This window comes from Panthera tigris, chromosome D1, assembly GCF_018350195.1.
Source record: "Panthera tigris isolate Pti1 chromosome D1, P.tigris_Pti1_mat1.1, whole genome shotgun sequence".
NCBI lineage: Eukaryota > Metazoa > Chordata > Mammalia > Carnivora > Felidae > Panthera > Panthera tigris.
This window is the reverse complement of record NC_056669.1, coordinates 112,654,685-112,681,975: the sequence shown is the minus strand read 5'-3', so window position 1 is coordinate 112,681,975 and position 27,291 is coordinate 112,654,685. Positions and strand designations below refer to the sequence as shown.

Here is a 27,291-nt window from a genome sequence, read left to right as displayed (position 1 = left end):
CTGCTGGGTCTCCCGTAGGCTTGTTTACTCCCAGCCTTCAGAAATCCTGCAGCTCGTGATCTCCTGCAACACGTAATCACTGGTATCTCTGCTTGGGTTTTTTTTTCTTTCTTTCTTTCCTTAATGTGGTTTTTTTAAGCCTGGCTTTCTTCATGTCACCCCTGGATCAGCATAGCCCAGCGGTCAGGCCGCGATTGGTCAGAAGCGTCGTTTGAGCCACCGGAGCCAATGAGGCGCCCCTCCGTTCGCTGAGGTGATCTGCGTGTGAGTTGAGACATTCAGAGTTCAGGCAGTTTACAAGTCTTTCATGGTGGCTCCTCTGCGCCCGCATGGAGCCCCACGGTCAGCCAGGGATAAGCAGATAACAGGTGTCCTCGCTCGTCTCTCTCGAGGGTGCGTGCCATCTGCCAGATCTCAGGAATCCCTTGAAAAATTCTTGCGGGGCCGTAGCTTGCCCCAACCAGTACTGCAGCCTCTGGTAGCTGTGGAATCAGCATTCCCCGGTTATCTACCAATTTGCCCCTGGGATCACTGTGGTTGGACGTGGTCCGTGGGGTCTCCCACGAGGCTCCCAGTCCGGCTGGCCCTCTCTGTTGGCACAAAGACTGAAGATCCTCGGGGCCACTGTGCCACCGAGCTGGGGGCCGGAGGTGGGGGCCGGGGGGGGGGCTTGGGAGCAGCCCCGAGTGAAATTGCCACAGGCCGTGCTGTTCTTACTGAGGTTCAAGAGCTCTTTCTTGAATAAGCACACTTCAACCTGACGTGTGCCTTCGGTTCATTTCTGGAGTCCTTACGTGGTTGTTCCTGACAACTTTGTCCAGTTCTACCGTTCCCTTTTAGGGACAAATTTTGTCCAAGTCCCCATTGCATGTTTCCAGAGGTGTGCTACATGTCACCAACTTAATGTAGTTTAATTTTTTTTTGTATACATAGAACATTACTGTACGCCCACAGTGAAAGCCACACGGAAAGGTCTACCGAGAGAAATCTCCCTCCTTCCCGTGTCCCTTCCATCCCAATGGAAGGTATGGGATCACTACGTTGGAATACAAATGTGCATTCAGATTAGTTAAATGTTGCCGAACCCGCCAGCACAGGGATCGTGCCATTTTGCACTCCCAGCAGCAGTGGGAGGCTGTTCCCATGTGGCTTCACCAAAGGAGTAGGGCGTCGATACTGCATTCGTATCCCTCCGGCAGGTGACACATGGTATCTTGAGTCGGCTTTAGCTCGCGTCCTTCGTGGTACAAGTGAAACTGCAATCTTCTCAGAAGCGTGAGGGCCGTTGTCACCTATTTCCCGAGCTGTTAATGTATTTTGCCTATTTTTCTATGACCACGTTGGCTCTTTACTCCTTCCAGTTTTAGGTTCCGTGTGGATCACTGCCATCAGCCTTCTGTCAGTGACACATGTTGCAAAGATTTCCTTCCATTTTGTCATCTTTTAATTTGGGCTTCAGGTGGTTTTTTTTGTTTTTTCCTACGCAAAGGTTTGCCTCAATGTACTTGTAATCAAATGTAGATTTTTAGAGGCACGAAGCTCTTTTACCGTGCCTGGTTTATAGAGGAATTCATGGTGTCATTCTGGTTTTCGTGCCGTTTGATCAAGGAGGCGTCCATCCGTTGGTATCTTCGCAAGTTTTGAATAGGAAGGATGGGTTGATAAATTCTTACGCATCATCACATCTCGTCTTAAACCTATTCGTGTGGGGAAATACGTGAAGTTTTTGTATCAGCCTTCACAAATCACGTTGGTCTTTTATTTCCATGTTCCACTTTTATCAGGTTTATATTTCAATGTTACACTTGCTTATAAAAAGTATTTGGAAGCTTTCCTTCATTTTCCGTGCTCTGAAACAATATATGTAGTACTAAGGCTCCAGTCTCTAAAAGGTTTTGGTAGAATTCCCCTGTGAAACTTTCTTTCACAAGGGAAAGATGTGGCACTTTCTTTCAAGGCAGTTCCTTGGGATTTTTTTTTCTTTTTTCTTTCTTTTTTGAAAATCAGTGTGCGTAAGCTTTCTATTTCTGCTGAGATCAATTTTAGATAAACTGTATTTTGCAAGGAAGTTATCCATTTCATCTGAGTTTTGCAAATTCTTTGCATAGAAGTGTACCAAGAAGTCTATCATTTGAAAAATGTCCTTCACGGCACTTTCTCTGGTTTGTTTTGTATGTTTTGCTCTCTTTTATCCCTAATTCCATAGTAGTTGGCCTATTTTTTCTCATGGAACTGGGATCTTTATTATATTAATTTGCTCTGCTATTTTAGTGTTTTCTGCCTCATTAATTCCTTTTATCTTTGTTCCTTCCTTCCTTGCGCTTTCTGTTGATTTACTGTCCTTTTTTTCCCTGGCTTTTTCGGTTGTAGTGTGTGTATTTTTATTTTTACTGATCTTTGTATTTACGCCAATAAACGTGTGCTCAAAAAAGGATATTCGCTATGGTCGTGGTGTCGTGTTATTTATATATGCATATATGTATATCATATATATATTCACAAAAAACTTATGAATTACCTTCTTCAGATTTTTTATATCTTTCCTTGTTGTTCATTTAATTTGTCATATGAACGTGGAATGTTAGCCTCTCCCACATCCAATGTGTTTGTATTTCCCCCGCCATATCGGGTAGCTTCTATTTTATATACATGGTTGCTGGGCTGTTTACTGCAGAGTTTCACATAATTGTTATAACTTCATCAAGACATACAGCTTTTAGTATTAAAAGTATCCTTATTGGTCTGGTTTAATGATTTATTTTTTAGCATTAATGATGCTTTCGTCGATATCAGAGTCACGCCCCCTGCCCTGTTGGTGTTTACGTTTACCTGATAAATCTTTACCCATTCCTGTATTTTTTCAGCCATTTCAGTCACCGAATTTGAGATGACTTTTTTTTTTTTTTTTTTTTTAACTGCGTAGAGTTGGGTTTTGCTTTCTGAGCCGGTCTAAATAGCTTTTTCTTTTAAGAGGCATGTTTTTTTTTTACTGTCACTTATTAGTATAACTGACGCATTTGCATTATCTCCTATTGAAATTATCTCCTGTGTTCTGTCATCCTGATTTCGTTGCTCTGTTCTGTGTGTGTGCTCTGCTTTTTCATTAATCACTTGGGGGTTTAAGAACGTTTACATATGCTTTTCCCTAGCGGTTTCCTTTGCATTACTGGTTTCCTTCTGGCTTAATACCCCTTTTTCTCACTCGACCTTATATTGTTTGATGTGCCGTTTTAACCGTATCTCTGGATTCCTATCTGTGATGTTTCCAAGTCCTACTATCTGTACCCTACATCGGGTACATACTGTCTACTCTCTCCTTGTCCTCTCAGACTGGTATTCTTCCTCTTGTGTCAGAACATAGGACGTTCACGTTATCATCCAGCCAAGACTCTATCTGGGTCCCCATCGTAAGTGAAATACACAAAGCATTCACCGTCCCTTCTCTTGCCACAGCCTGTCCATTCTCCCAGTGGTTGCACGTTGCTCCCCCTCTGGTGTGAGTCCCTGAGCCAGGATGCTGTGTGCAACATCCATACACACGTACAACAGGTTCTCCGTCACCTTGATATAGGAAGGTCAGCCTGGCTGAATGTAGAATCCTTGGCTTGCACTGGCTTAAGGGTTCTGAAACTGCCGTCCCACCGTTGGTGAGAAGTCTCTCGCCAGCATGCTTCTCTTGCCTTTGTAAATTACTTCATCTTTCTGCTCGGAGGCCATCTCCTTTATTTGCAAAGTCTTACAGTTTTACTAGAAAATGTCTCAGGATCGATTATTCTAGATAAACTCCCTGCTACCCACGTGGTACCAGGAATGCAAGAGTTAGATTTTACTATTTACAGGAATTTTCTTAGGTAAGGGCTTAAGTACGTTTTCTGTTGTATTATTTTTATTTTCTTCCTCAGAGACGTCCAGTGATCTGCATTTGGGGCCGCCCTTAGCCATACTCACTGTTGTTTTTGTTACTTTCTTTACGTCTCTGCTTCGTTGAAGTCTTCTGCACCCCCTTATGTTTTTTAATGCGGTAATAGTCACATAACATACATGAATTACTTTCAAGTCCAACACTTCAGTGGCATTTAGCAGATTCACAATGTTGTCTTTGTCACTTATGGCGTATCTAGCAATTGATTGCCAGATCCAAGGTCATGTGACTTACCGCTGTGTCTTCTAAGACATTTATGGTTTTTAGTTCTTATACCTGCATATTTAGCTCTCGTATATAGTGTAAGGAAGGGGTCCAACTTCATTCTTGTGCCTGGGCTGTCCAGTTGTCCCAGCACCATTTGTTGAGGAGACTGCTCTTTCCCACTGAATAGTCTTGACACCCTGCTGGAAATCAGTTGAACATATATGTGAAGGTTTATTTCTATGTTCTGTTTTATTCCATTGGTTTCTACCTCTGTCCTTACGGCAGCACCACTTTCTTTTGAGCACTGTAGCTCTGCGTAGGTTTTGAAATTGGAAAGTGTGAGTCTTCCAACTTTCTTTTTCAACACCAGTTTAGTAAGTCAGGGCTCCCTGCAATTCCATAAACATTACGGGAACACTTTCTCCATCTCTGCTTAAAAAAATAGGCGGGCCATTAGAACTTTGATAGGGAATACACTGAATCTATAGATCATGGAGTAATACTGTTATCTTAACAGTACTGTCTTCCAATCCATGAACATGGATGCTATTATAAATGAAACTTCAAGTTTTCCTCCTCAGGTTGTTCACTGCCTGTATAGAAACATGAATGATTCCTTGTGGGTTGACTGTGTGCCCTGCAACTTTGCTGAACATATTTAGTAGTTCTAGTAGATGGTTTTCTTTTTTCTTCTTTTGAGGATTTTTTGGCATTTTATAGATGTAGGATTATGTCATCTATGAATAAAAGTAATTATTTTGCCTAACTGCTATGGCTGAAACTTCCAGCCCATTAGAGAAAAGCAGCGGTAAAAACAGGCATTCTTGTCCAATTCTTGATTTGAGGGGGAAAGTTTTCAGTCTTTTCACCAGTGAGTATGATGTTAGCTGTGGGTTTTCCATAAATGTTCTTTATCATATTCAGGAAGTTATCTTCTATTCCTATGTCCCTAAGAATTTTTATTCTGAAAGATCATTGGACACTGACTTCTGCCATTGAGGTGCTCATGTGGGTTTTTTTCCTCTTCCTAATAACGTGATGTATGACATTGATTTTTCTTATGTTGAACCACCCTTCCATTCCTGAGTTAAGTCCCACTTGGTCATGGTATATAATCTTTTTAAAATGCTGCTGGATTTGGCTTACTAGTATTTTGTTGAGGGGTTTTGCATCTATAAAGATATCGGTATCTAGCTTTCTTGTGTTGTACTTGTTTGGCTTTGACATCAGGATAATACTAACTCTACAGGATGTATAGCAAAGTGTCCTCCCCCCCCCCGCCCCCCCCCCACCGTGACCTCCTCTTTTTTGTTAGAGTTTGATTGGTTTTAATTCCTCCTTAAATGTTTGGTGTCATCATTCACCAGTGAACTCATCAGTTCCTAGAGTTTCTTCCTTAGGAGTTTGTTGACAACTGATTCAAGCATTTTACCTGATACCGATCTGATCAGAATTTGTTTCTTCTTGAGTCAGTTTTTGTAGTTTGTGTGTTTCTAAGAATTTGTCCATTTCATCTAAGTTATGTAAGTTGTTGAAGTATGACTGTGCATAGTGTTGTTTCTAATTCTTTTTATTTCTGTAAGGCTATGTGTAACATCCCCACTTTCATTTACTATTTTATTTATGTTCACGGTCTCTAATTCTTTCTTAGTCATTCTAGAATGCTAAAAATCTGTCAGTTTGGTTGATCCTTTCAAACTCAGCCAACTTTTTATTCTGTTGATTCTGCTGTTTTTCTATCTTGCACCTCTCACCAGTGTCATGTTTATTATTTACTTCTTTCCTTCTAACTTTGGGTTTACTTTACTTCTTCTAGCTCTTTAAGCTATAAAGTTAGGTTGGCGAAGATCTTTTTTCTATCTTAAAGTGGAAATTTGCAGGTATAATTCTCTCTGAGCACTGCTCTCATCGCCCATGTTTGGGTATGTTATATTTTCATTTTCATTCATCTCAAAGTATTTTCTAATTTCCCTGATGACATCTCCTTTGACCCGTTAATTTAAAGAGTGTCTGTTTAATTTCTACCCATTTGTTAATTTTCAAGTTTTCCTTCTATCATTGATTTCTAGCCTCCTCCTATGTTGGTTAGAGAAGATACTCTGTATGACTTCAGCTGCTAAAATGTACTGAGACTGCTTTGTGGCCTCACATGCAATCTGTCTTGGAGACTCTCCCATGTGAACATGAGAATGTGAGAAGAACATATATTCTGCTGTTGTTGGGTCAAGTGTCCTCTAGATGTTTGTTAAGTCCCATGGGTTTGTAGTGTTGTTCGTATCTTTCCTTGTTGATCTTCTGTCTGCCTGTTCTATGCATTATGGAGTGTGAGGTATTGAAGTCCCCAAGAATAATTACAGAACCGTCAGCGTCTTCCCCAAATTCTGTCAATGCTTGCTTCATATGTATTGGGGCTCTGTTCTTCAAAGTACGTATATTCGTAATTGCTATGTCTTCTTGACCAATTGACTCCTTCCTCAATATATAATGTCCTCCTTTGTCTCCGTTAACAATTTTTTACTTAAAGTCTATTTTCCTTGGCATTAGGATACCCACTCCACGTCTCTGTTGGATACTGTTTGCATACAATATAATTTCCCATTCTTTCACTTCCAATCTGTTGGTCTCTTTAGATCTAAAACGAATGTCTCGTAGACAGTGTAAGCATGTAGAATTTCTTTTTATCCATTCTGCCAGTCTCTGTCTTTTGATTGAAGAATGTAATCCATTTACATGTAATGTAACTCCTGATCAGGAAGGACTGCCAGTTTGCTGGGGTTTTTTGTATGCCTTATACCTTTCTTGTTTCTCATTCCTCTTTTACTGCCTTTTGTGTTTAACTGATTTGGGGTAGTTTACAATTATTCTCTTCTCAATCCTGCCATGTATATTTAGATGCTTTCTCAGTAGATACCATGAGGGTTACACTGAACATCCTAAATTCATAAAGCTCTAGTTTGAACTGATACCAACTTGGCTTCAATAGCATATAACACACAGCTTCTGTACAGCTTCATCACCCTCTTGTGATTGTCACAGATTATATTGTTATACGTTATGTTCCCAATAACATAGATGTGTAGTTCCTGTTTTATGTATTTGTTTTGTAAGTCACATAGGAAATTACGAACTAAAAGTATGATGATATTGGCTGTTATGTTCACCCATGCAGTTCCCTTTTCCGGAATTCTTTTGTTGTACAGCTTTGAGTTACCGTCTAGTGTCCTCTCACTTCAGCCTGAAGAACTTTCTTTAGCATTTTCTGTAGGGCAGGTCTACTAGTGATGACCTCCCTCAGCCTTAGTTTCTCTGGGAATATCTTAATTTTCCCTTGTTTATTTCTATTTATTTATTTTTTGGACAGCATGTGGGAGCAAGGGGGAGGGGCAGAGAGAGAGAGAATCCCAAGCAGGCTCCACATTCAGCACAGAGCCCAATGCGGGGCTGAGTCCCAAGAACCATGAGATCATGACCTGAGCCGAAATCAAGAGTCAGACACTCAATCAACTGAGACACCCAGGTGCCCCCCCTTCATTGTTTTATTTTACTTTATTTTATTTTATATTTTATTTAATTTTAATTTTATTATAATTCCAGTACAGTTAACATAACAGTGTTCAAGCGTACAAGACAGTGTCCCCTCATTGTTGAAAGGTAATTTTACCAGATATAGAATCCTCGACTCCTTTTTCTCTCACCGCTTGAAAAGTGTCATCCCACTCCCTTCTGGCCTCCATGCTTCCTGAGGAGACATCTGACATTGACCTTATTGTGTGTTCCCGTACATGATACATCATCTCTGACTCTTTTCATGGTTCTTTGTCTTTTAGCAGTTTGGTTATGACGTGCTCACTTTCACCTCTCCTTCCAGGAGTCTCATGATGGATATTTTGGTACACTTAATGGTGTCTCACAGGTCCTTAGGGTCCGTTCCTTACTCCTTCACATTTTTTCCTTCTGTTCCTTAGACTGGATAATTTCAACTGACCTATCTTTGTCTTCGCTCTCTTCTGTCTGTTCAAACAGCCTAGTGAAACCCTCTACCGCGTTTTTCACTTCAGCTATTATGCTCTGCAGTTGTGGAATCTGTTTCATTTCTCTTTATAATTTATCTTCATTTACATTAGATATTTGTTCATGTGTTGTTCTCCTGGTTCCCTTGACTTCTGTCTATGATTTCTTTCAGTTCTTTGAGCCTTTCTAAGAAAGTGGATTAAAAGCCTGTCTAGTATGTTTGATGTCTGTGCTTCCTCAGGAACACTAGCTGCTTGTCTTTTCTGTAAATGGGCCACACTCTGTTTCTTTACATGTTTCGTAACTTTTTGTTGAAAACCGGGTATTCTAAATATTATATGCAGCAACTCTAGATAGCAGATTCTTTCCCTTAAGACTTTTTTTTTTTTTTTTTTTTTTTTTTTTGCCGTGGGCTGTAGCTGCTTAGTGACTTCTAACGCATTTTTGTGAGATCTGTAAACTCTGTTGAGTTTGGTCTCTGAAGTTCCTTTAGTTCGTGCCCAGTTTGTATTTTCACAAAGCTTTTCCTCGGTTTCCAGGGGTCAGAAAAACAGGGAGAACTGGGGACAGGGAGAAATAAAAGAATCTTCCCATCTTTGCAGGTTTGCTTTGTGCGGGGGTACTTCTGCATCCAAATGTCCGGGCTCTTCAACTCTGCCTTAGCCTTCACCTCTTGTTTGGGGCGAGCACCGAGCTCAGCCAGCGGCGAAAGCTTGGCATGCTCTCGGGACTCTCCAAAGCATGCGTCCTGCCCCGGGCGTGAGCTTGGGTTTTCTCAATCTCTCCGTAGACACGGTGCTTTCTGAGTGGCCTGATTTCCAAAAGACACTGTTTTGTCCAGCTTTGCCCCCAGGCTTTCCATGCTCTATCGTGTCCCTCAACTGTAACCTGTCCCGGTGGCTGAAAGTTGCTGGACTCCCTCCGCCCACTTTCACTGCTCTGCTCCTTCCAGGACCGAGGCTCAGGGCCCCCGACACTGGGAATGTGAGCTTGCCCTCAAGATGCCACCGAGCCGGGGGCGGGGTGGGGGGCGGTTGGCAAGGGCAGGTGGAAACGCCACGGAGCGTCCGGCCTCTTCCAAGTCGCCAACTTCTGTGACTCTGCCACATTGATTCTGGCAGGTTTCGCTTGACTTTCCAAGGCCTCCAAGGGAAGGGCCCTTGAAGGTACACACTCCTCCATCCTTGCCGAGGCCTCTCGACGTGCCCGTTCTCGACTGAGCGCCTTAGCCTTCACCTCCCGCCTCTGCGTCCACGGGCTCGCGACGGCGGGAGCACCGCTCGAGGCGGGCTCGTCTGTCCACCCGCAGGAGACCCGAGGCCCTCGTGCGCGGACTTCTAGCACGGCTGGAGGCACACCCGGGTCTGCTCTCATCGGCACGTCTTGGTCCCGTGCCCCGGCGGAGGGTCGGTTCAGAGGCCTGAAGGGAGCAGGGAGCCTCTGCTCCGCAGACCTGGCCGGAGATCGTCCGGACCCGTGCCTCCTTCTTAGGGCGTCTGTCCGACCCGTCACCACGTCTTGTCGACTCCCTGGGCCGTGCCCACCCCGTGCCTCATCTCCTCTCCGGCCTCCCTCCTGGTCCAGGCTGCTGCCCTGCCCTCTTCACCGGTCACTCCGTCTCCGGCCCTGCCTCCCACCTGCCCGCCCCCCATTCTTCACACAGCGACCCAAGGGAATTCCTTAAATATGAAGTGGACCTTGCCGCTGTCCTGCTTAAAATGCTCCAGCGGCTTCCTGTCACAGCGTCTTGGGTCAGTTCCGCCAGAAACAGAGCCCAATCCAGGAACCCTCGCGCAGGACGCTTATTGAGGAGAGCTCCATGGTGGGCGGCCGGGGAGCTGCACAGAGCACCCAGGGCTGCCCCCACCAGCGGCTAAGGCGGCCGGGGTGTGTGCCTGCCTGCCTGCCGGGGGCTGCCCCTCGCCGCCTCTGGCCCAGTCCGTGTGCGGCCGAGCGGGCCCCAGGGTCAGAGACGGTGCTCGAAAAAGCACGTGGCAGGTTTGGCGGGTCTGGGACGGGTGTGCCGAGGGTGCACGGGCGGGGCCCGGCGCTGCCCAAGCGTCCCGGGGAGCAGGGGCCGTGTGGCATTCGCCGCCGTGTCCCCTCTGGGAGGCTTGGTGGGGCCGCCCGACCCACACGGGGCTGAGTCGCTCCCGCAGCCAGATGAGGCCAGCCACGTGCCCCTCGCCATCTGGAGCCGACTGGTCCTCAAGGAAGCGTCTTCCTCGCTTCTCCACGTTTTCTCCAATGACTGGAAATTCCTCACGCTTGACCACTTTGACTCCTGGGCCCGCCAAGAGGCCGGCAGCGTCGGGAGGGGGCCCGTGCGGCCATGCCGGCCGGACGCCCCCGTGCCTTTCCGTGCCCCGAGGTGGGGTGCGTGGCTGCGCTCCCCTCGGGGCCCCCTTGCCCTCTCCCAGTCCCCCCCCCCGCCCTCCTGCAGCCAGCGGGGTCGGGGTGGGGGAGCCGGGCCGAGTTGATGATTTCTGACATGGGTTGTTAACATGATTTTGATGTGGAGCCTCCCCCCCCCCCCGCCCGACGCCCCCCACCCCCGGCTCTGGGGTGGCTCTGACTGTCCAGGCTCCGGCCTGGGGAGCCATGGGGAGCCTCTCGGCCCCCGGCTCTGGCCTGGCTGGGAGGCGGCCTGGGAAGGGACCTGTGTTTCTCAAGCCCGCGCCCTCGGGGCCTGGGGGTGGGGCCCGAGCAGATGTCTGGACTTGGTAGCCAGGGCCTGGAGCCGGATGCTGAGAACGAGGCCTGCAACTCATTTCCCCATTAAACATTCTGAGAACATCTGCACCGGCTTCCAAGGCTTCTCCCTCACTAATTGCCGTGATTATTGTGTGAAGTGAGGAGCTGGCATGTTTCCGTGCTGTGGTGAGGAAGGTGAAAACATCGCTCTTAATTAGATTAAAAACATTTTTTTCTCCCTCTGTAATTTTGCCTTGAAAATCAAGGCCACTTTTTTGTTTTCTTCGTCCAAAGACCTCCAGAAACTTTCCTCCCCACCTCTCCAGAGGTTTCTTGGGAATGTCCTGTGAGCTCAACTCTTGGAGAAGACAGTGCTCAGCCCAGATTCCATTGTATATTAACGTTTCCCGGGGCCGCTCTCGCTGCCGGGAACCGTCCCCCTGAAACCGTGTCTGGGGAGGCTCGGACAGTGACTTCCCGGAGCACGGAGACCCCAGAGGGTCGCAGGGTTGTGTGGGTGGCGGTGCTGCTCCCTTTCTGCCGACCCTGGCCTGGCCTCCCCGGAGCCCCCGCTCTGCAGACCCCACCCTTGGGCGCGCAGACGTCTCCGGTCCCTGTCGGAGCTGAGTGCGGGGAGGGGGGCCGCTGGGGAGGGTCCTCGGCGCCCTCCACGCCGGGCCTGTGGGAAGCCCGGGGTCCCCGGGGCTGGCCAGGGCTGCCAAGGCCGCCCCCGTCTCCCACGCCGCCGCTGTGACACGTCTACGCACGTGTCCTCGACTGGACGGGAAACCCGGCCCGTTCCACCGTCAGGGACACCCGTCCTCTCCCGCCGAAGGGGTGGAGAGACGGGGCTCGCACCCCAGCAGGAGAAAGCCGGCCACCAGCTCGCGGGAGCCCCTTCCCGAGGGGTCCCCAGGCCCGCCTTCGTCCCCTCTGCCCAGGGCCTCCCGAGTTCATCCCTTGGGGCCCACGCCTCACCCCTGTCGGTCACACACATTCCTGAGGACTCTCTCGGTAACAAACGATGGAACCCCAAACTCAACCGAGCTGAAGCACAAAAGGGACATTTTTTGGCTCGTACATCTGGACCCAGCTGTTTCAGACACAGCTGGACCCCGGGGCTGGGATGATCGGCCTTGCTCGTTCCCACTCTCCCCCACCCGCCCTGCTCCCTCTGTGCTCTGGCCCCTGGGACGGGTTGGCCTCAGGCAGCCGCTTCCCAGGGGGACAAGATGGCCGCCAGCTCAGCAAAACCAGCAGACAGAGGCCGTCGCTTTCCCCGTGCTTCCTGCCAGAGTCTGGGCCCAACGAGAGCCAGGGTACAGGCCATCCTCAGGCCTGCCTCTGAAGGCCAAGACCTGGGCCCCAGGCCCCCTCTGGGGACAGCCAGTGGGCACCTGGGAGCGGGGAAGGGGCCGCTCCCTAAGGGAAGATTCGAGAAGCTGTTCCCAAAGCCGGGCCTGGCTGCCGGGCAGGCGAAAACAACAGGTGTCCACTCAAGCAAGGTATTTTCCTAGCGGGACCGGGTGCCAGCTGTGAATATACATTTTCGCTCCGCTCCTCGCCCGTTCCTGGCAGCTGTTGTGGGAACGGCTTTTACACTTTCTGCCCATGTCCCTTACTTCTCGCCTCTGAGTGGAGACACAGGTGGCGGCACGGCCGTGCTGGCTCGGGGTCTGTGAGCCGGGCACAGGCAGCTGGCACAGGCCCGGGGCCGCGGCTCAGCGATGTCACGCAGGGCCTGGCTGCAGCTGTCCGGATGCCCTGGGGAGGGGGTGTGCGTTCACGGTGTAGATCTACGGGGCTTTGGCAAATCCGCCGGGGGGGGGGGTGGATTTCGGGGGAGGGGGGTAGGGAGGGGGCTTGGACTGGGGAAGGACAGGGGCAGCTTGTGTCTACCCCTGTGGGACAAGCCGCCCCGGGAACGGGAACGCGCCTGTGCCTGAGGCCTGGGGGGAAGACGGGAGGTGACAGGCGAGGTCCTGGCCCAGACCTGAGGGCCCGTGCGGGGGCGGGAGAGCTTTGGGGACCGAGGACTTGGGTTACACCTGGGAGATTATGCAGGATTTTAATCAGTCACGAGGCAGGGCGGGTGACTTTACCAGGCAGATTCTCCCCGGGGGTGGAGGGCAGAGGGCGGGCGGGGGTGGGGGGGGCGGGGGTGGAGTGCTGGGGGAAGGGGAGGGGCTGGAGTCCGACTTGGTGCTGGAGGCCCGGCCTGGTCTGCGTGACCTGAGGCACAATTTGTAGCCTCTCGGAACCTTCCTGCTCATCTGGATACAGAGATGGGAGCTGTGATCCCGTGGGGCTGCTGGGGCAGTAGAACGAGGTCATACCCGAGCACCAGATGGGGAGATGGGAGCCCCCTCCCGCATCTCGGGGGAGCCAGGCATGTCCCCGAGTCGGGGTTCAGCCGGCCTGGCCGTGTGGGTGAGGGGGCTGCGTGGGGTCAAAGGACACAAGACCTGGTGTGCGGCGGGGACCGAAGGCTTTGGGCACGCGTGTGGCCGGTTGGGGCTCCGGTGGAGGATGGGGAGTGCGGGGCCGGGGGAGGGAGGGCAGGGCACGCACACAGGGACACCCACAAATTGCCGCCTCCCGCCGTGGGGAACGTGCCGCACGCCCAGAGTAAGACACACGGACACAAGAAGTTAGGAGACGAAAATCACCCACCCGTCTCTTCACCCAAACACGGACACAGCTAACATTTTGGTGTATTTCCTTCCAGTCTTTTTTCTGTGCCCGTATTTTTTTTTTTAAAGGAACTTTAAATCGCCCTCCTGAGCAGGGCTGCTGGCCGGGAAGGGAGCTGCTGCACTGCTGGGTTCCGTCCTCTGGGGGGAGGGTGAGCCTTGGCAGCCCGCATGGCCAGCTGTGCTGGTCGCCAAGCCAGAGGCTCTGCTCGCCATCCCAGACCTCCCATTTTCCTAGAAAACACAATTGTTCTGCCCTGAAAACTGAGGCCCAGATTCTGGCCTAGACCAGGCAAAGGCGGCCAAGGAATTAAAGCCTCGGAGAACTGGGACGGTCTTAATGGGAGTATGACTTCACTGTCGCCGGGAGCAGGGCGCAGCCCTCTCCTCCCCAGGGTCCAGCCCTCCGGGGAGCCCGGGGTCCGGATGAGCTGCCCTGTGGGCTCCGCCCCGGGCCCGGCCAGGCCTGGCCGTCCCTTGTCTGTCCTCATCTCCGGCCCCTCGGAGGTAGGGGTTGCGAGCCTCTCGGGACGGCACTTGCCCTCCCAGGGGCCCTCGCCTGAAGGGGGCAGTGTGTCGCCGTACCTGGGGAGAACCCGCTTCCCCTCCCCCCAGCCGCTGCAGCTGGGGACCAGGGAGGTGGTCTAGGGCCCTGGCCCCTGCCTGCCCGTGGTGGGGGAGGCAGAGCCCGCGGTCTGTGACACAGAAACGGGGAGAGCAGCGCCCTCCCTTTCGGTTTGGAAAAACACACCTGTGGAACCCCTCGCTGCCCCTCGCTGCGGGGCCCCTGTGCTGTTCCCAGGATTAAACCAAACAGTGCACATTCTTCTCTGGCAGGCGCAGGCCCCACCCGCCCTGGACAGCCAACCGACGTGCACATTTTAATTTCCTAAAACACCAGGGCCGGGTGCTTCTCAGGGGTCAGGTGGCTCACCCTTGGCCCGCGGGGCTTTGGAGATGGCACTTGTCACCTCGGGTGCTCAGAAAGCAGCCCCACTTTCCAGCCACCGTTCCGCCGCTCTCGCCTTCTGTATACAAGTGATGCAGACATGAAAATATGTATTTGTGTTCTTTTTCCTTTCCTTTTTTTTTTTTTTTTTTGAAAGAACATTTGAATCCTGGACGAAGCTTCAGCCCTGTCACTTGACAACTGTATAATATAACCCAGGGCACTTGAATCTCAGCCCCGAGCCTCTGAGATGGGGCAGCCAGCGCTCTCGCCAGGTCCCAGGCCTGTGAGCCTCTGAATGTAGACACATTCTTCGAGGCTTACCGGTCACTTTCCTGTGCTCTCTGGGAATGTCACGGGCAGAGATCCCTTCACTCAGCCCTTCTCCCGGGTGTGACTAAGTCATGTCTGTGCGGTTTCCTGCTGGAAGTCTGCCCCTCACCCCCACGGGCCGTGAGCTCCGAGTTTATTTACAGCTCTCTGAGTGCTAGTCAAGGCACAGCACCTTCGCACGTGCTCTCAGGACATTCTGATCCCTCCTTGGTGACGTGCCTGTTGCCCATTTTTCCTTAGATTGTTTGTATTTTTCTTACAGATCTGCATGAGTTCTTTGTACTTCAAGGGCACCATTCCGCTGTAGCCGTCTTTTCACCCTGGAAGGTGGTGCTTGATGACCAGGTCTCAGTTTTAGTGTCCCGGAACCCACCGGTCTTTCCCCGCGTGGATATTGTAACTTTCAGGAAACCCTTCCAAAGCCCGAGGTCATGACTCTATTCTAGATTCGGTTCCACAGGCTTCAGAGCTTTGCTTGTCTTCGTCAGGTCTTCAGTCGCCCGGAATGCTAAGAATGAAGTCTTGGTGTGCGGCATGAGGGTCCGATGGGACGTTTCTCCCACGTGGACGGCCAACTGTCCCCAGACATCCTCTGCGTGCCGCGTGAGGCGCCTGGGGTACACAGCTAAGCGTCCCTGGGCAGGTGGGCTATTTCCGGACACTGGGCCCCGTCCTGCTGGCCCGGCTGCCACGCTCCGTATCCACAACACGCCGTCTCGATGACCACGGCTTTTCGAGAAACGCCGGTGCCTGGTGGAGCGAGCGCTCCTACCCCGCTGCTCTTCAAGAACGTGGTCGATTTAGCTTTTTGCTTTTCCAGATCAATTGTAGAATCGGGTGCCAGGGGTGTGAAGGTCTGAGGAGACTCTTCACTACGGAGCCTTCTCGACAACGGAGCAAAAGCGTATTTCCGAATTTAGTTCTATCTTCCTGAATGCCTCTCACTAAGGTTTGGTAATTTCCCCCCTAGAGTGCTTGTACGTCCTTCGTTAATACCGAAGAATTTTCCGTACTATTGTATACAGGATTTGCTTATCTTTTGACTTCAGGGTTTTTTATTTTTTTGCTTCAGCCTTCAGAATGCTTTTTTTTATTTACATGAAAGGCAAAACTAGCAGTCCCCATCCCCACTTTTACCAGCCTCGCCTAGTGCCCCCGCCTTCTGTAATCATTGCACCGTTATTAAAACGAAGAAGTTGCAACAACACTATTATGAGGCACAGTCCGGCTCACTCGTGTGGATTTTCCCAGTTCAACTACTAATGTCCTTTTTCCGTCCCAAGACCCACCGAGTACGGTTACCGAGTGCGCTCCTATCCAGCAGGTCTCTTCCGATCTGCAAAAACGCCTCCTCGGTCCTCCCTTGGTTTTCGTCGACCTTGACGCTGGAGGGATACGTCCGGGTTTGTCTGGCATCTCGGGAGACTGGGGGTACAGGTTTGGGGGGAGAATGCCACGGAAGTCAGCTTTGCCCACCGCGTCGTATCAGGGTCCACGACATCAGCATGGTCTGTCGCTGGTGTTGCTAACCGTGACCCGTGCGGTTGAGATGGTGTCAGACAGGTCCCTCCGCTCCCCGGGCACCGGTTTCCCGTTTCCATAGCCTGGTGGTTGGAGCGAGTCCCGAGTCGGCTGTACTCTAGGGGAGGGGGCTCGTGCCCCACCTCCCCCAGGACAAGAGAGTGGAGGGAACAGCTGTCACAGCCACCACAGCGGCAAGGAAATATCTGAGGCGAGACACTCCGAAGTTTCTCCTTGAAGTTTCACCTGCCAATCTGACCGTCCATCCGTGGAGGAAGATTTGTCCCTCTCTCGCGGTCGTTTGTTTGTTGATTTGTATCCGTACGGACTCAGGCCTACTTCTTTTTTGGGCCGGAATTCAATGCTATTATTTATTTGTGCCACTCAAAACGTTCTAGCTTTGGCCATTGGATTGACAGTCCTTTTGGGTTAGCTCCCGCGTCCGTCTGACATGTCTCCCGTCCCTTCCATTTGTGTTTTGCGTGTCCCCTTCCTTTCTGGCACTGAACAGCGCTTGAGGCTCGTCGTGTATGTGCCTTGCCCCAGAATCCTCCTTTGGCCAGAGAGCCCTGGTTCCTTTTACCGGGAAGCGAGTGACTTTTAGGCACCAGGTCTGGTGCAGGGCGTGACCGCTGCTCCTGGGCCGTCACTGCTCCTGGACTCCCCAGTGGGCAGAGCCAGCGGGTGTATGCACGCAGCCCGAGTACACACGTGTGGTATATTTAGCGAAGTAGGAGTTCAGACCAACATTTCTGGCCACAGGACTCCTTCCTGCCCCGCCCACCCACTCCACATACACACTCGGTGTGTTACTTTATTTATTTATTTGTTTAACCTGTGTATGTGCGGTCCCCCCCCCCCCCACCCCAGAAGCGTAAGTACCGGCCGGAGCGCTAATGGTTATGGCAGTCAAGAGACTGTTTCCCAAGGCTTCGTAGGCCACCTCCTCCTTCCCTTCCTCTCCGTGCCGTGTGGTAGGTACTGTCATACGTTCCTAACACGGAACTCACTTTTTTCACAGTCTGCTTTCATTCCTAGGACCCTCCAACAGGCTGGCTGGGGCTTTTTTTTTTTTTTTTCTTTACTTTGTATACAGTAAAATTCATTCCTGGAGATCTGCAGCCCTGTGGGTTTTGACAGATGCCTGGATTCGTGTGTCCACCACCATAGCACCCTACGAAGGAGTTCGACAGCTCTAGGAGTTTCCTTGAGCGTGCCTTTGGAAGTCAGATACTCCCCCCTCCCAAACACTAGCAACCATTGATCTGGTTTATGTCCTTGTAGTTTTGCCTTTTCCAGAATGTCATATAAATGGAATCATATAATGTGCGGCCTTTTACATCTGGCTTCTCTCACTGCTGAGCAAAATGCATCCGAGAGTCCCCCACGTTGCCGCAGGACCTCTTAGTTCATTTCCTTCGGGTCCTGGGTGCTGTTGCACCGTACGGACGTGGCGGTACGTCCCTTCACCGACTGAAGGACATCTCGGCTGTTTCCGGGTCTTGGCGACTGTGAGCGAAATTGCTGCGCACGCTTACGTACAGGTGTTTGTGGACGTGGATTTCCGACTCGCTTGGGTAAATCGCCGGGAGAAGGACTCCTGGGTCACGTGGCAAGTGCACGGTCAACTCTGTAAGAGACCGCCCAAGTCTTTTCCAAGGTGGCTGCATCGTTCTGCACTTCCGCCAGCGGCCGGAGAGTTCCAGGCGCTCCGTGTCCTCCTGCTTGCGTGGCGACGTCAGGCTTCGGTTTCTGTGTTTTGATTTCAGCCATTCTGGTGAGGGTGCCGTGGCATCTCGCTGTGGTTTTAACTTGCATTTCCCTAACAGCTGCCGGTGTCGACTGAGCCGGGCATCTTTTTAGGTACTTGCTTGTAACTCACTTCATAAATCGGGTCGGGGGCTTTCCTGCTATCTGCTTGCACGAGTCCTTTGTATATTCTAGATACAAGTCCTTGCCCAAACAGCTGATGTGGAAACGCTTTCTTCAAGTCCGTGGCTTATCTCTGCGTCCCTTAGCGGTGTCTTTTGCACAGCAAATGCCTGGGATTTTGATCAAGTCCAACATTTCCATTTCTGCCCCTCACAGATTGAGCTCGTAGTCTCGTGCTTCAAAACTCAGCACCAAACCCAAGGTCCGGAGATTTTCTTTTGTGATTTTTCTCAAGAAATTTTAGTTTATGCTTTAGTCTCTTAGGAGTGTATCCAATACCTTTACAGTTTCAGATTGTTGACGATCGCCCATAACGTTAGGCAGAAATGCCAAATGTGCTAAAACTTACACACACACAACATTCATACGTTTATATTACAAATAATTTAGGAGGCAGCCGTATTACTCTGAAGTGGGAAGATCTTCCTTTTTCACAAAACAAAAGATAGGTGTTATCACCTTAAACACATAAAACACTCTCTATGAGAAAAACACCCATCCTAAGGGCTGAAAGACCAAAGATTGACGGGGGGAGATACCCATGCCTGATGTAACAAAAAGTTAACATCTTTAATCTATAAACACTTCCTACAGATTGACAAGCAAAAATGGGCAAAAGATATGAACAGGCAATTCTGCAAAAGGAAATGCAAATGGCCTCCAAGCCACAAAAGGCATTCAGCACAAAAGGAAAACCAGATCCGGTCTTCATCCACGCGTGGCACGCCCCGGGGAAGGGTGCCAACGGCTGGTTCGCGCCTGGATGTGGGGGAGCTGTTCACACACCGCTTGCTGGCGGAGTCTGAATTGCTAATTTCTTGGGAAAGCAATCCAGCAACATCTATTAAAATTACCTAGGGAGCACCCTCTCACCCAGCCCCGGTGTCAGGTTTTCATACAAACGGGTGGCTCAGCATCAACTCAAAATAATGGCTTAAAGCTAACAGAGCCTAAGGAGCTATCAAACGCCGAATGGTTGAGTTAACCGTGGCAGGCGTGAACCACAGACTATTATCCAGCTACCAAAACGCAGCCCCACATCTGTATACCTGCAGAAAAATGAGATGAGCATGTCTCAGAGTGACAGGGACAGCACTGTCCCACGTGGGTTAAAAAAAAAAAAAAAAAAAGAGGTCTTACCTGGTGTCAGCGGCCGCTGAGCAGAGAGAGATGAGCTAGGAATCCCGTCGGTGGTTGACCTTGGAGGACAGCCTTCGTGGATCTTTGAACTGTGCCACTTTCTACAATGAGTACTTAATTTCTTTTACAATAAAAACGTCAACTGAAGGGGAAAAAAACCCACACTGAGAATCAGGGGACGGATAACGTATTCTCAGCAGCGCTGAGCACCAGCACCAAACTGTAGGGGGTGGGCCCGGGAGCCTGAACGTTACGCTGACCCTTCGTGGCGGGTACGGGTGGCAGGTGTGACGCTGTGAACCGAGCGAGGGCCCGGGAGCTCACCGGCTGCCCCTCTCTCCCAGGCTTGCCACTCCTTGCGGGCAGGAGCGCGACTGCCCTGGGTCTCCGCTGACACGAGGCCCTCCGTCTGCGTGACGGGCACGGCATGGTGGCGGGGGTCCGGGTCCCTCGCCGGACCTGTGCCTGTCGGCCGTGTTTTATCGTTGTGCCCGACCGTTCAGGGTGAACCCGGAGACAGACCTAGACGCCCGGGCTGAGCCCTCGCCCTGCCCGGGTGTCGGGGGCCCTCCACTGGTCCCCAGCCTCGGGCACGGGGCGGGGGGGGGGGGCCGCCTCAACCCCCACACCGGATCCCCGTGCGGAGGCCCCGTGTACCGTCCCCGTCCCTCGCGCATCCCTGCAGGCGCATGTCCTGTCGGTCTGTGGGAGGGCTCGGGGCGTGCAAGTCTGCCCCGCGGCGGGGTGGGGGGCGGGGGGCGGACACGCGAGCCCGGCTCTGGCCAGCCCCGGGCCCTTCCCCGGCGAGCCTTGCGTGGAGGCCTAACGTGCTGCCCCACACCTTTGCCCACAGTGAAGAGCCCCATGCTGCTGGAAGTGAGCACGACCCACTTTTTGAGAACCAACAGCGTGGCCGAGGACCTGGATCTGGAGGGGGAGACGCCGCTGGTCCCCATCACGCACGTGTCACAGTGAGTGGCCGCTCGCCCGCGGAGAACGGGCTGGAGGGGCGCGGGGCTCAGGAGGGCCGCCTGGGTGCCGCGCCGGGGCCCAGGCCTGCTCTCCCGGAGCCCGCCGCTTGCCGCCCGCCCTCGGCAACCTGGGGGCCACCGGCGGCCAGGGGCCGGCTCCAGCGCCCAGGCACCGAGCGGGGAGGAGAGCGGGGGCGCCTCCCGCCAAGTCTGGGAACACGATCCTCTTGTTTGGACTTATGGAAAACCAAACTGATCATTTTCCACTTGTTTTTGTGCTCTGAGCGTCTGAGAAGATTGTTTTTCTCTCCCCTCGCCCCCTCCCCCGCCCCCCAAAAGAGAGACGACTTTGTTTTTCAGCAGCGTTTCCCCGTAGAACCCTGGCCAGGGCCAAGGGGCAGATGCCGCTGCTGTCCTCAGGGGCTCCTTCAGGTGGAGGAAATGGCTGATTTTCCACGCCTTCCACTTGGCCTTCCCCCGAGGCACAGCTGGCCTGGGACGCACGCCCGTCCTCCCCCGCCATCCCGGCACGGCCAGGCCAATCCCCAGGGCCCGGCCATGGTGTGATTCCCTTGCGATGTATGACTCAGTGCTCCCGGCAGGGGCACCCAGTGGTGACAGCACGTGGTGGGGTCAGTGGGGCACTCGGGCGCTGTCTGGCCGCCGCCCCGTCGGGGACTCCCCGGAGGAGTCCTTCTGTGTTGGGACGTGCGCGCTCCCCTCAGCCCTTCCCAGAGTCACTTGCTGACACGGTTTCCTCTCCACGGACGTTTCTCTGGAGGGCGTGTCCGTTCTCCCAGGGTCTCAGGGCTGCCGGGAGCCGTGTGCGCCTCTGTCAGAGCGAGGCCCTAGGCCTGCCGCCTCTTCCCCAGCAGGGGACTGGGGACTGAGACAGCCGGGACCCAAATGGCAGGGCCTCCTGGCCGCCCACGCGGGACTGGCGGGAGTCGGGTGGCCAGCAAAAGAGGAAGGCAGGACCTGCCCGCCGTCTTTCCCTGCGCAGCACCGCCTCCCCCCAGGCTCACGGGGGGTCAGGCCTCACCCGGCGGCGGTGGGGGAGGCCAGTGTGCGCAGGACCTGTTTACCGGACTCGCGTGAGCCCGCTGGGGCCCTGGGAAGCGGGGGCGACTTGTCCCCACGGACCCGGCAGCGGAGGGGGCTTCTGGGCCCCCACCCACCCTGGAGGTGACCAGACAGGCTTGCTGGGCGAACACGCCAGGGCAGAGGTGTGAACAGCCAGGGAAGCCAGGCCGTGCGGGTCCAGGCCGGGGCCCGAAGGCAGAGTGCGGACTTAGGCACCCGGGCCGAGGCGTTTTCAGAGTCCAGGGCACAAGAGAGACCGCGGGGTGGTAAAAGCCGGCGTTCGTGGCTGGTGTTGTGTGCGACTCCGGCGCCAGGGGCCACTCGGGGCAGGGACAGCCATGACCCTCGGGCAGGTGGATTCCACGCGGGCGTCACGGTTCCCGCTGCCCCTTCTCGCCGCTCTCTCCCGTCAGCCCGTTCATTCTCCCCGCCGTGGCCCAGCCCCTCGACACACACAAGGAGTCCCACCCTGGAAGGACAGGGCTGCCTCACCAGCTCCCTGGCCCTGCGAGATCCCCACAGGGAGGCCCAGGGTGAGGGTGATAAAGGACTGGGGATCCAGGGGCCCACAGCCAAGCCCGCAGCTGCCCTCAACAGTCACCCCTTCGGGGTGAGGGCCGTCAGCATGCACCCAGCTTCCCGGGGAGCCCCGGGAGGCGATCCAAGCCAGCAGAGGCAGTGTCATCAGGGGCACTGGGCCACTTCTCTTCTAAAACTGCGGCCGTCAGACCGGAGCGGCCCGGATGCTTGCTGCGGATTGGGTGCTTCACTGTCCCGAACGCCCGCCGTGGGCCTTCTCGGGCCAGCACTCCCAGTGTGGCGGGTTGGCTGGGGGGTGGGGTGGGGGAGGGGGGGTGTCTCCTGTCACCCCCGGTGCTGTCCAGGCCTACACCCCAGTCCTTGCCCAGCCGGGTCCCCATGCTAGAACCTGTAAGGGCTTCTCCCAGCAGACCTGTCACCACACTTGGTCTGTGGTGGGTGCTGGGAGCAGGGAGCCGAGGTGTCAGTAGAGGGGCCACCTCAAGGCATCGCTGTCCCATCAGGTCAGGGTCAAGGTGGAGACCACAGGGCATCTGCGTGAACGTGTCCTTAGTACAGGGTGCTGTGCCCTGGGGAGCCCCGGTGAAGGACGTGTGATGCGGGCCCAGGGAGAGGTGGGGGGGCCTCAGAATCTAGACGCCCCCGAGGCTGCAGGCTGGGCAGAGGCCTCCCCCCCCACGGCTGGCAGAGGTGGCTCTGGGGGCGCCACGACTGCCCTCCGTGCCTTCACCTCCTGCCCGGCACTCCTCCTGACGGACGCCCCCAACTAAACAGCTCCGGCTGCTTGGGGACACGTCAAGGCTGCTGCAGGCAGCCCGGCCCCGCGGGCACCTGCCTTGGTGTGTGTGAGAGGGGCAGGGGTGTGCGCGGGGGTCTCGCAGGGGGCAGAGAGGGTGGGGAGCAGTTGCTGACAAACAGATTCGTCCTTCTCCAGCGTTTTACTGATGTTCAATGTATTACCACGTTGGGTCGGATCCAGGATTCAAATTAAAAGCATAAATAAAGACACATTTTGTTTCCATCTCAAGCTCTCCCCACCCGTTGGGCCCCAGGGAGGTGAGGTCACTGCAGCCTTGATTACGGGAAGGTCCCTGGGGCTGGGCGAAGCTCCTCTTTCCGGGGCCTCTGGCCGGGATGAGGGGCGGGGAGCCGGGGGGCCCTGAGCAGCCCTGGTGCAATCTAGGGAGTCGCCGGGGCGTACCGTGTTAGGGAGACAGAGTGGTCTCGGCCACCCCAGCCCCCCACGCGAGCCCCGGAGACCCCATGCAGCCCAGCCCCGCCCCCAGCTCTAGGGAGCCGGGCCACAGCCTGATGCATGCCTTCCGGGCAGACCGGCTTCCAGGGCCAGCGGAAGGGAGCCCCGTGCGCACCTGCGTCCCCCGCCCAGAGCCTTGCCACAGGGTTTCCGAGGGGCCGGCGTAAGGTAGAGATGGGGCGTCGAGGACAATGGGGGGGGGGCGGGAAAGCCCCCTCCCCAACTCTGAGAGAGGAGAGGAGCCCTGCCCCCAACAGGAGCCGGGAGGAGTGCCTGGGCTCCTGCCCCATCTGCTGCCTTGTGGCCACTGACGGCCACTGGCAGGACAGTGGCGGGGGGGGGGGGGCACCTCTGTGTGCACCCTTGTGCCTCCCCATCTGCAGCCATCAGATTCCCACCGTCTTCCCAACATCTGCTCGGCCAGCCTCACCCCAGGGAGGCCCAGGCAGCCAAGCCCTCTGGCTGTCGAGGCCTCCGCACCAGCTCCCTGAGCCCCGAGTATGGGGCCTGGGACCCTTCTGGGGGCTCTGTCTCCTCTCAGGCTCTCTCTCCCTGGGAGTCCTGAAGCCCCAGGCTGGGAGTGGCTCCAAGACGTGGCTCCCACCACCCCCCCCCCCAGGCAGGACCCGCACCGGGGCCAGGCAGGCCTCACCTGAGATGAGGTGGTGAGGGGTGTGGGTGCCTCGGCATGCCTGTTAGCACACCTGAGTGGGCAGCTAGGCCCGACTGGCCTCAGCATGAGACCCCGACCGGGACCGCGTACGGGTGTGGCCCGGGTGCCCCTCTCCCAGGGGCCTTGGGACACGGCGGCCATTTCCACGAAGCCCCCTCCACCCCTGCGGCCAAGCCAGCCAAGCATGGCCAGGAGTCCGAGTCTGTCCCGCTGGCTGCACGCGGACACCCAAGGCAGGTTGTGTGAGAGGCCAGGCCCACCGGGACTGCTGCCGCCTGTGGCCACCCCCACCCCGACGGGTTCCTCCGGAAGTGGTGACCCCCGGCCCCCTCCATGTCTTCCGTCACAGCATCCTGGACAGGCGAGGCTCAGCTCCTGTCTACCAGTCGCCCCCAGCCCATCCTGCTCCACCGGGGACAATATAGTGATGGGCACGGGGAGGGCCTTCCAGGGAAGGCAGAGCTGAGGCTGGGGCACTGCGGGGTCCCTACCAGGTGGCCACGAGCAACTGTGTGCTTGTGGGCCGTCCTGTGACAGGACAAGCTGTAGGTCCTTGAGCAAAACCAGCCCCGTGTGCCTTAATTAGAATTTCCGTGTCTCCGGCTTTCTCCTGGGCCCTGCGGTCTCATGCCGAGACGCTCGATCTCTCTTTTCCAGCAAGGCCCGCGCGGCCCAGCTTTCACCCACGTCACTACTAAGGTCACCTTGAATTCTGCGTTTGCCAGGGAGGCCAGGGCCAGCCCCACGCCTTCTGGAAACGGGGCAAGTGTCACAAGGCTCGGCCCTGTACTCAGCTCCAGGGACGGCGGGGCTACCTCTTTGGATGGGACCAGGGCTGCCAGGGGCATTTCAGGGACCCCAGGGCCAGCTGCGGCTCGCTCCCGCGGACCCTGGTGGAGGCCCAGGCACTGTGTGAGTGGCCACCTCCTTGTTCTGCAAACCTTGGTGGGGAAGGACGACGAGGCTGCTTCGGGGCCAGAGAACAGGGGGAAGAGGGAGGGGGCCTTCCAGGCACATTAGAGACCGGTCTCTTTCCGGACCGGTGTTCTGTCTTCTCGGAGCTCCAGACCACCTCCGTCCGCACGAGGTGCCAAGGAAACCCCGTGGGAGCCCGTCCGGGAGTGCCGTGTGGAGCTGCCTGAGTCAGAGCCTCCCAGCCCCGGCCAGCTCAGACCCGTCTCTGAAATGCACGGGGGGATTAAATGTTCTCCTAATTAAATTAAAAGCGAGGCGGAGTGGCTCAGTGGGAAAGGGACGGGACTAGGAATCAGATGCCCTCGATCTGGCTCCCAGCCTGCACCGGCCCAGCTGCAGGCCGGCCCCTGAGGCCCCTGCTCCGGGGAGTGGGCCCTCTTCTAGGTGGAAGGCCCAGAGGAAAGCAGAAGGTTTCTTATGTCCTTTGGGGACCGTGACAGTGAACTCCTGGCCCCGGGCCACTCCCATGGCGGGGCTCCGCACTCTCCAAGGGCAGGGCTTTGCTGAGGCCGGCCCGGCCAGGCAGGCAGTGCCGGAGGAGGTCAGGGACAGGAGGGCATCCACTTGCTAGAGGCGGCTGGAGGACTGCAGTGACTCCAGAGGTCACGCTGGTGTTGCTATGGAGACATCTGCGGTGGCCGCGGGTACCCCACGGCTCCTCTCTGTGCTCTGCTTAAACCTGCGAGGGGAGACTGAGCCCTAAGGCAGCCGGGTCGGGAGGCCTGCGTGGGGGGCGGAAGGGGTCGGGGGGCCGGGCCGGCTCAGAAAGGACTGTCCTTGCATAGAGAGTGTTTTCCACTTTCTAGTTGAAGGAGACGAGCACGCAGGTCTCCACGGGACTCGGCTCCGTTCACCCTGGGCCCCATGTGACTAGCAGGCAGGTTCCCAGGAAGCCCCCGTGTCCCCAGTCCCCGCCATGCCTTCGGAGGGTGACCACCGTCCCGGCTGCCAGCGGCACCGCTCGGCCGCGCCCGTTCCCGAACTTTCCGCAGACAGACTCGCACAGTGCGCACACCCACCGGCTGCCTTCCCGGAGCCGGGCCGCGCGGCCGCAGAGAGCGGTGCCTGCCGGCCGGCCCTCCGCGGGGTTCATCCGTCCCGTTGCCCGCGGCCACGGGCTGTTACCGTCGGTGCTAAGAGCGTCCCGTACGGGCCGCTAGGCTCGGGTTCGACACCACCGCCTACCTGCTGCCCCCCCACCGCGGCGGCGGGGCGGCGGGCCCGTTCCGCATTGTCACCGGCACCGGGCCTCTTTCACGGCTCCTTTCAGCCACGCTGGGGAAGCGGGGGCAGGGGGCAGGGCTCGCAGCACCGCTCTGCGATCTGGGGGCTGGTGCAGGCGAGCCTGTTCTGTCGTCTTTTACTCCGCGCGTGCTGTCCTCCAGGAACGTGCTCGTGTCTCCGGCCCGCTTCGTGTCGGGTGGCCTTTTCTCATCCGTTTACAGCACTTCGTTCTTTCTGCCTGTACGTCGCCTGGCTAGGACGGGCGTCAGAAACGCGCGTGCCCGCGCCCACCCACGCCCACGTACGTACTCGGCACGTAAGGACCGCCTCCCCCTCTTCCGCCGTCTTCCCTTCTCCTGAGGGTGTCTTCTGACGAACAGAACTTTGAGTGAACTCCTAATGTGATTCAGTTAATGAAACGTTTCCTCCCTGGATAGTGCCGTTTGTGTCCTATTAGAGACACTTTGACTGCTCCAAGGTCATAAAGATACTCTGGTTTTTTCTGAAGCTTTATTAGCTCACCTTCCCCGTGTCGATCAGCCGGGCATCTGGAATCGATTTCTGCGTCCAATGTGAAGCCAAGGTCAAGGTACATTCTCCCCCACCGGGCTGCGCAGGCGGGCTCAGCACCCTTCACGGAAAGCCCATCCTTCCCCCGCTGCCCCGCCAGGCCCACCCGGTCACCCTCCGGCTCGCTGTCTGCGCGGACCTCGGCTTCGGAACCCCATCTGGTCCCGCTGGTCAGACTGTAGTTCGCCAGGGCCATGCCTCACGGTCCCCGTGCTCCGGTCCCGGGTCTTGACAGCCGGTGGGGAAGGCTCCGGCCAGGTCCCCTGCTTTGCTGCTGGCCTGTGTCCGTTTGGTCCACCCCTCCACGCACAGCTGGTCGCCCCAGAAAACCTCCTGTAGGTGGGGGGGGGGCGCTTCTCTAGACTGTGGGGAGGGTGACCATCGTTGCAGGATCGAGTCTTTGCGACTGTGGCCCCGATGCATCCATTTACTTAGGACTTCTCTTTTCGTGGCCTGTAGTTTTGCGTGCAGCGATGGTGAGCGGTGTCTGAGATTTATTCCTCGTCAGCTGACGTTTGTATGTCCACCAAGCCCAGAGACGCTGCATTCGCGGGAGCCCTGGCCAGCATGGACCATGTCCTGCCTGCAGGACACCGGG

The 27,291-nt window shown here is 55.0% G+C and overlaps 1 protein-coding gene across 2 annotated transcripts in view; it reads left to right on the top strand.

Moving 5' to 3' along the window:
* KCNQ1 (potassium voltage-gated channel subfamily Q member 1) overlaps positions 1-27,291 on the top strand; it is a 316,086-nt gene that overhangs the window by 116,707 nt on the left and 172,088 nt on the right. For both annotated transcript variants that reach the window (XM_042958455.1, XM_042958456.1), the window contains exon 11: positions 20,256-20,373. In XM_042958455.1, coding sequence (XP_042814389.1) covers positions 20,256-20,373 — 118 coding nt within the window. The remainder of the gene's footprint in view (positions 1-20,255; positions 20,374-27,291) is intronic.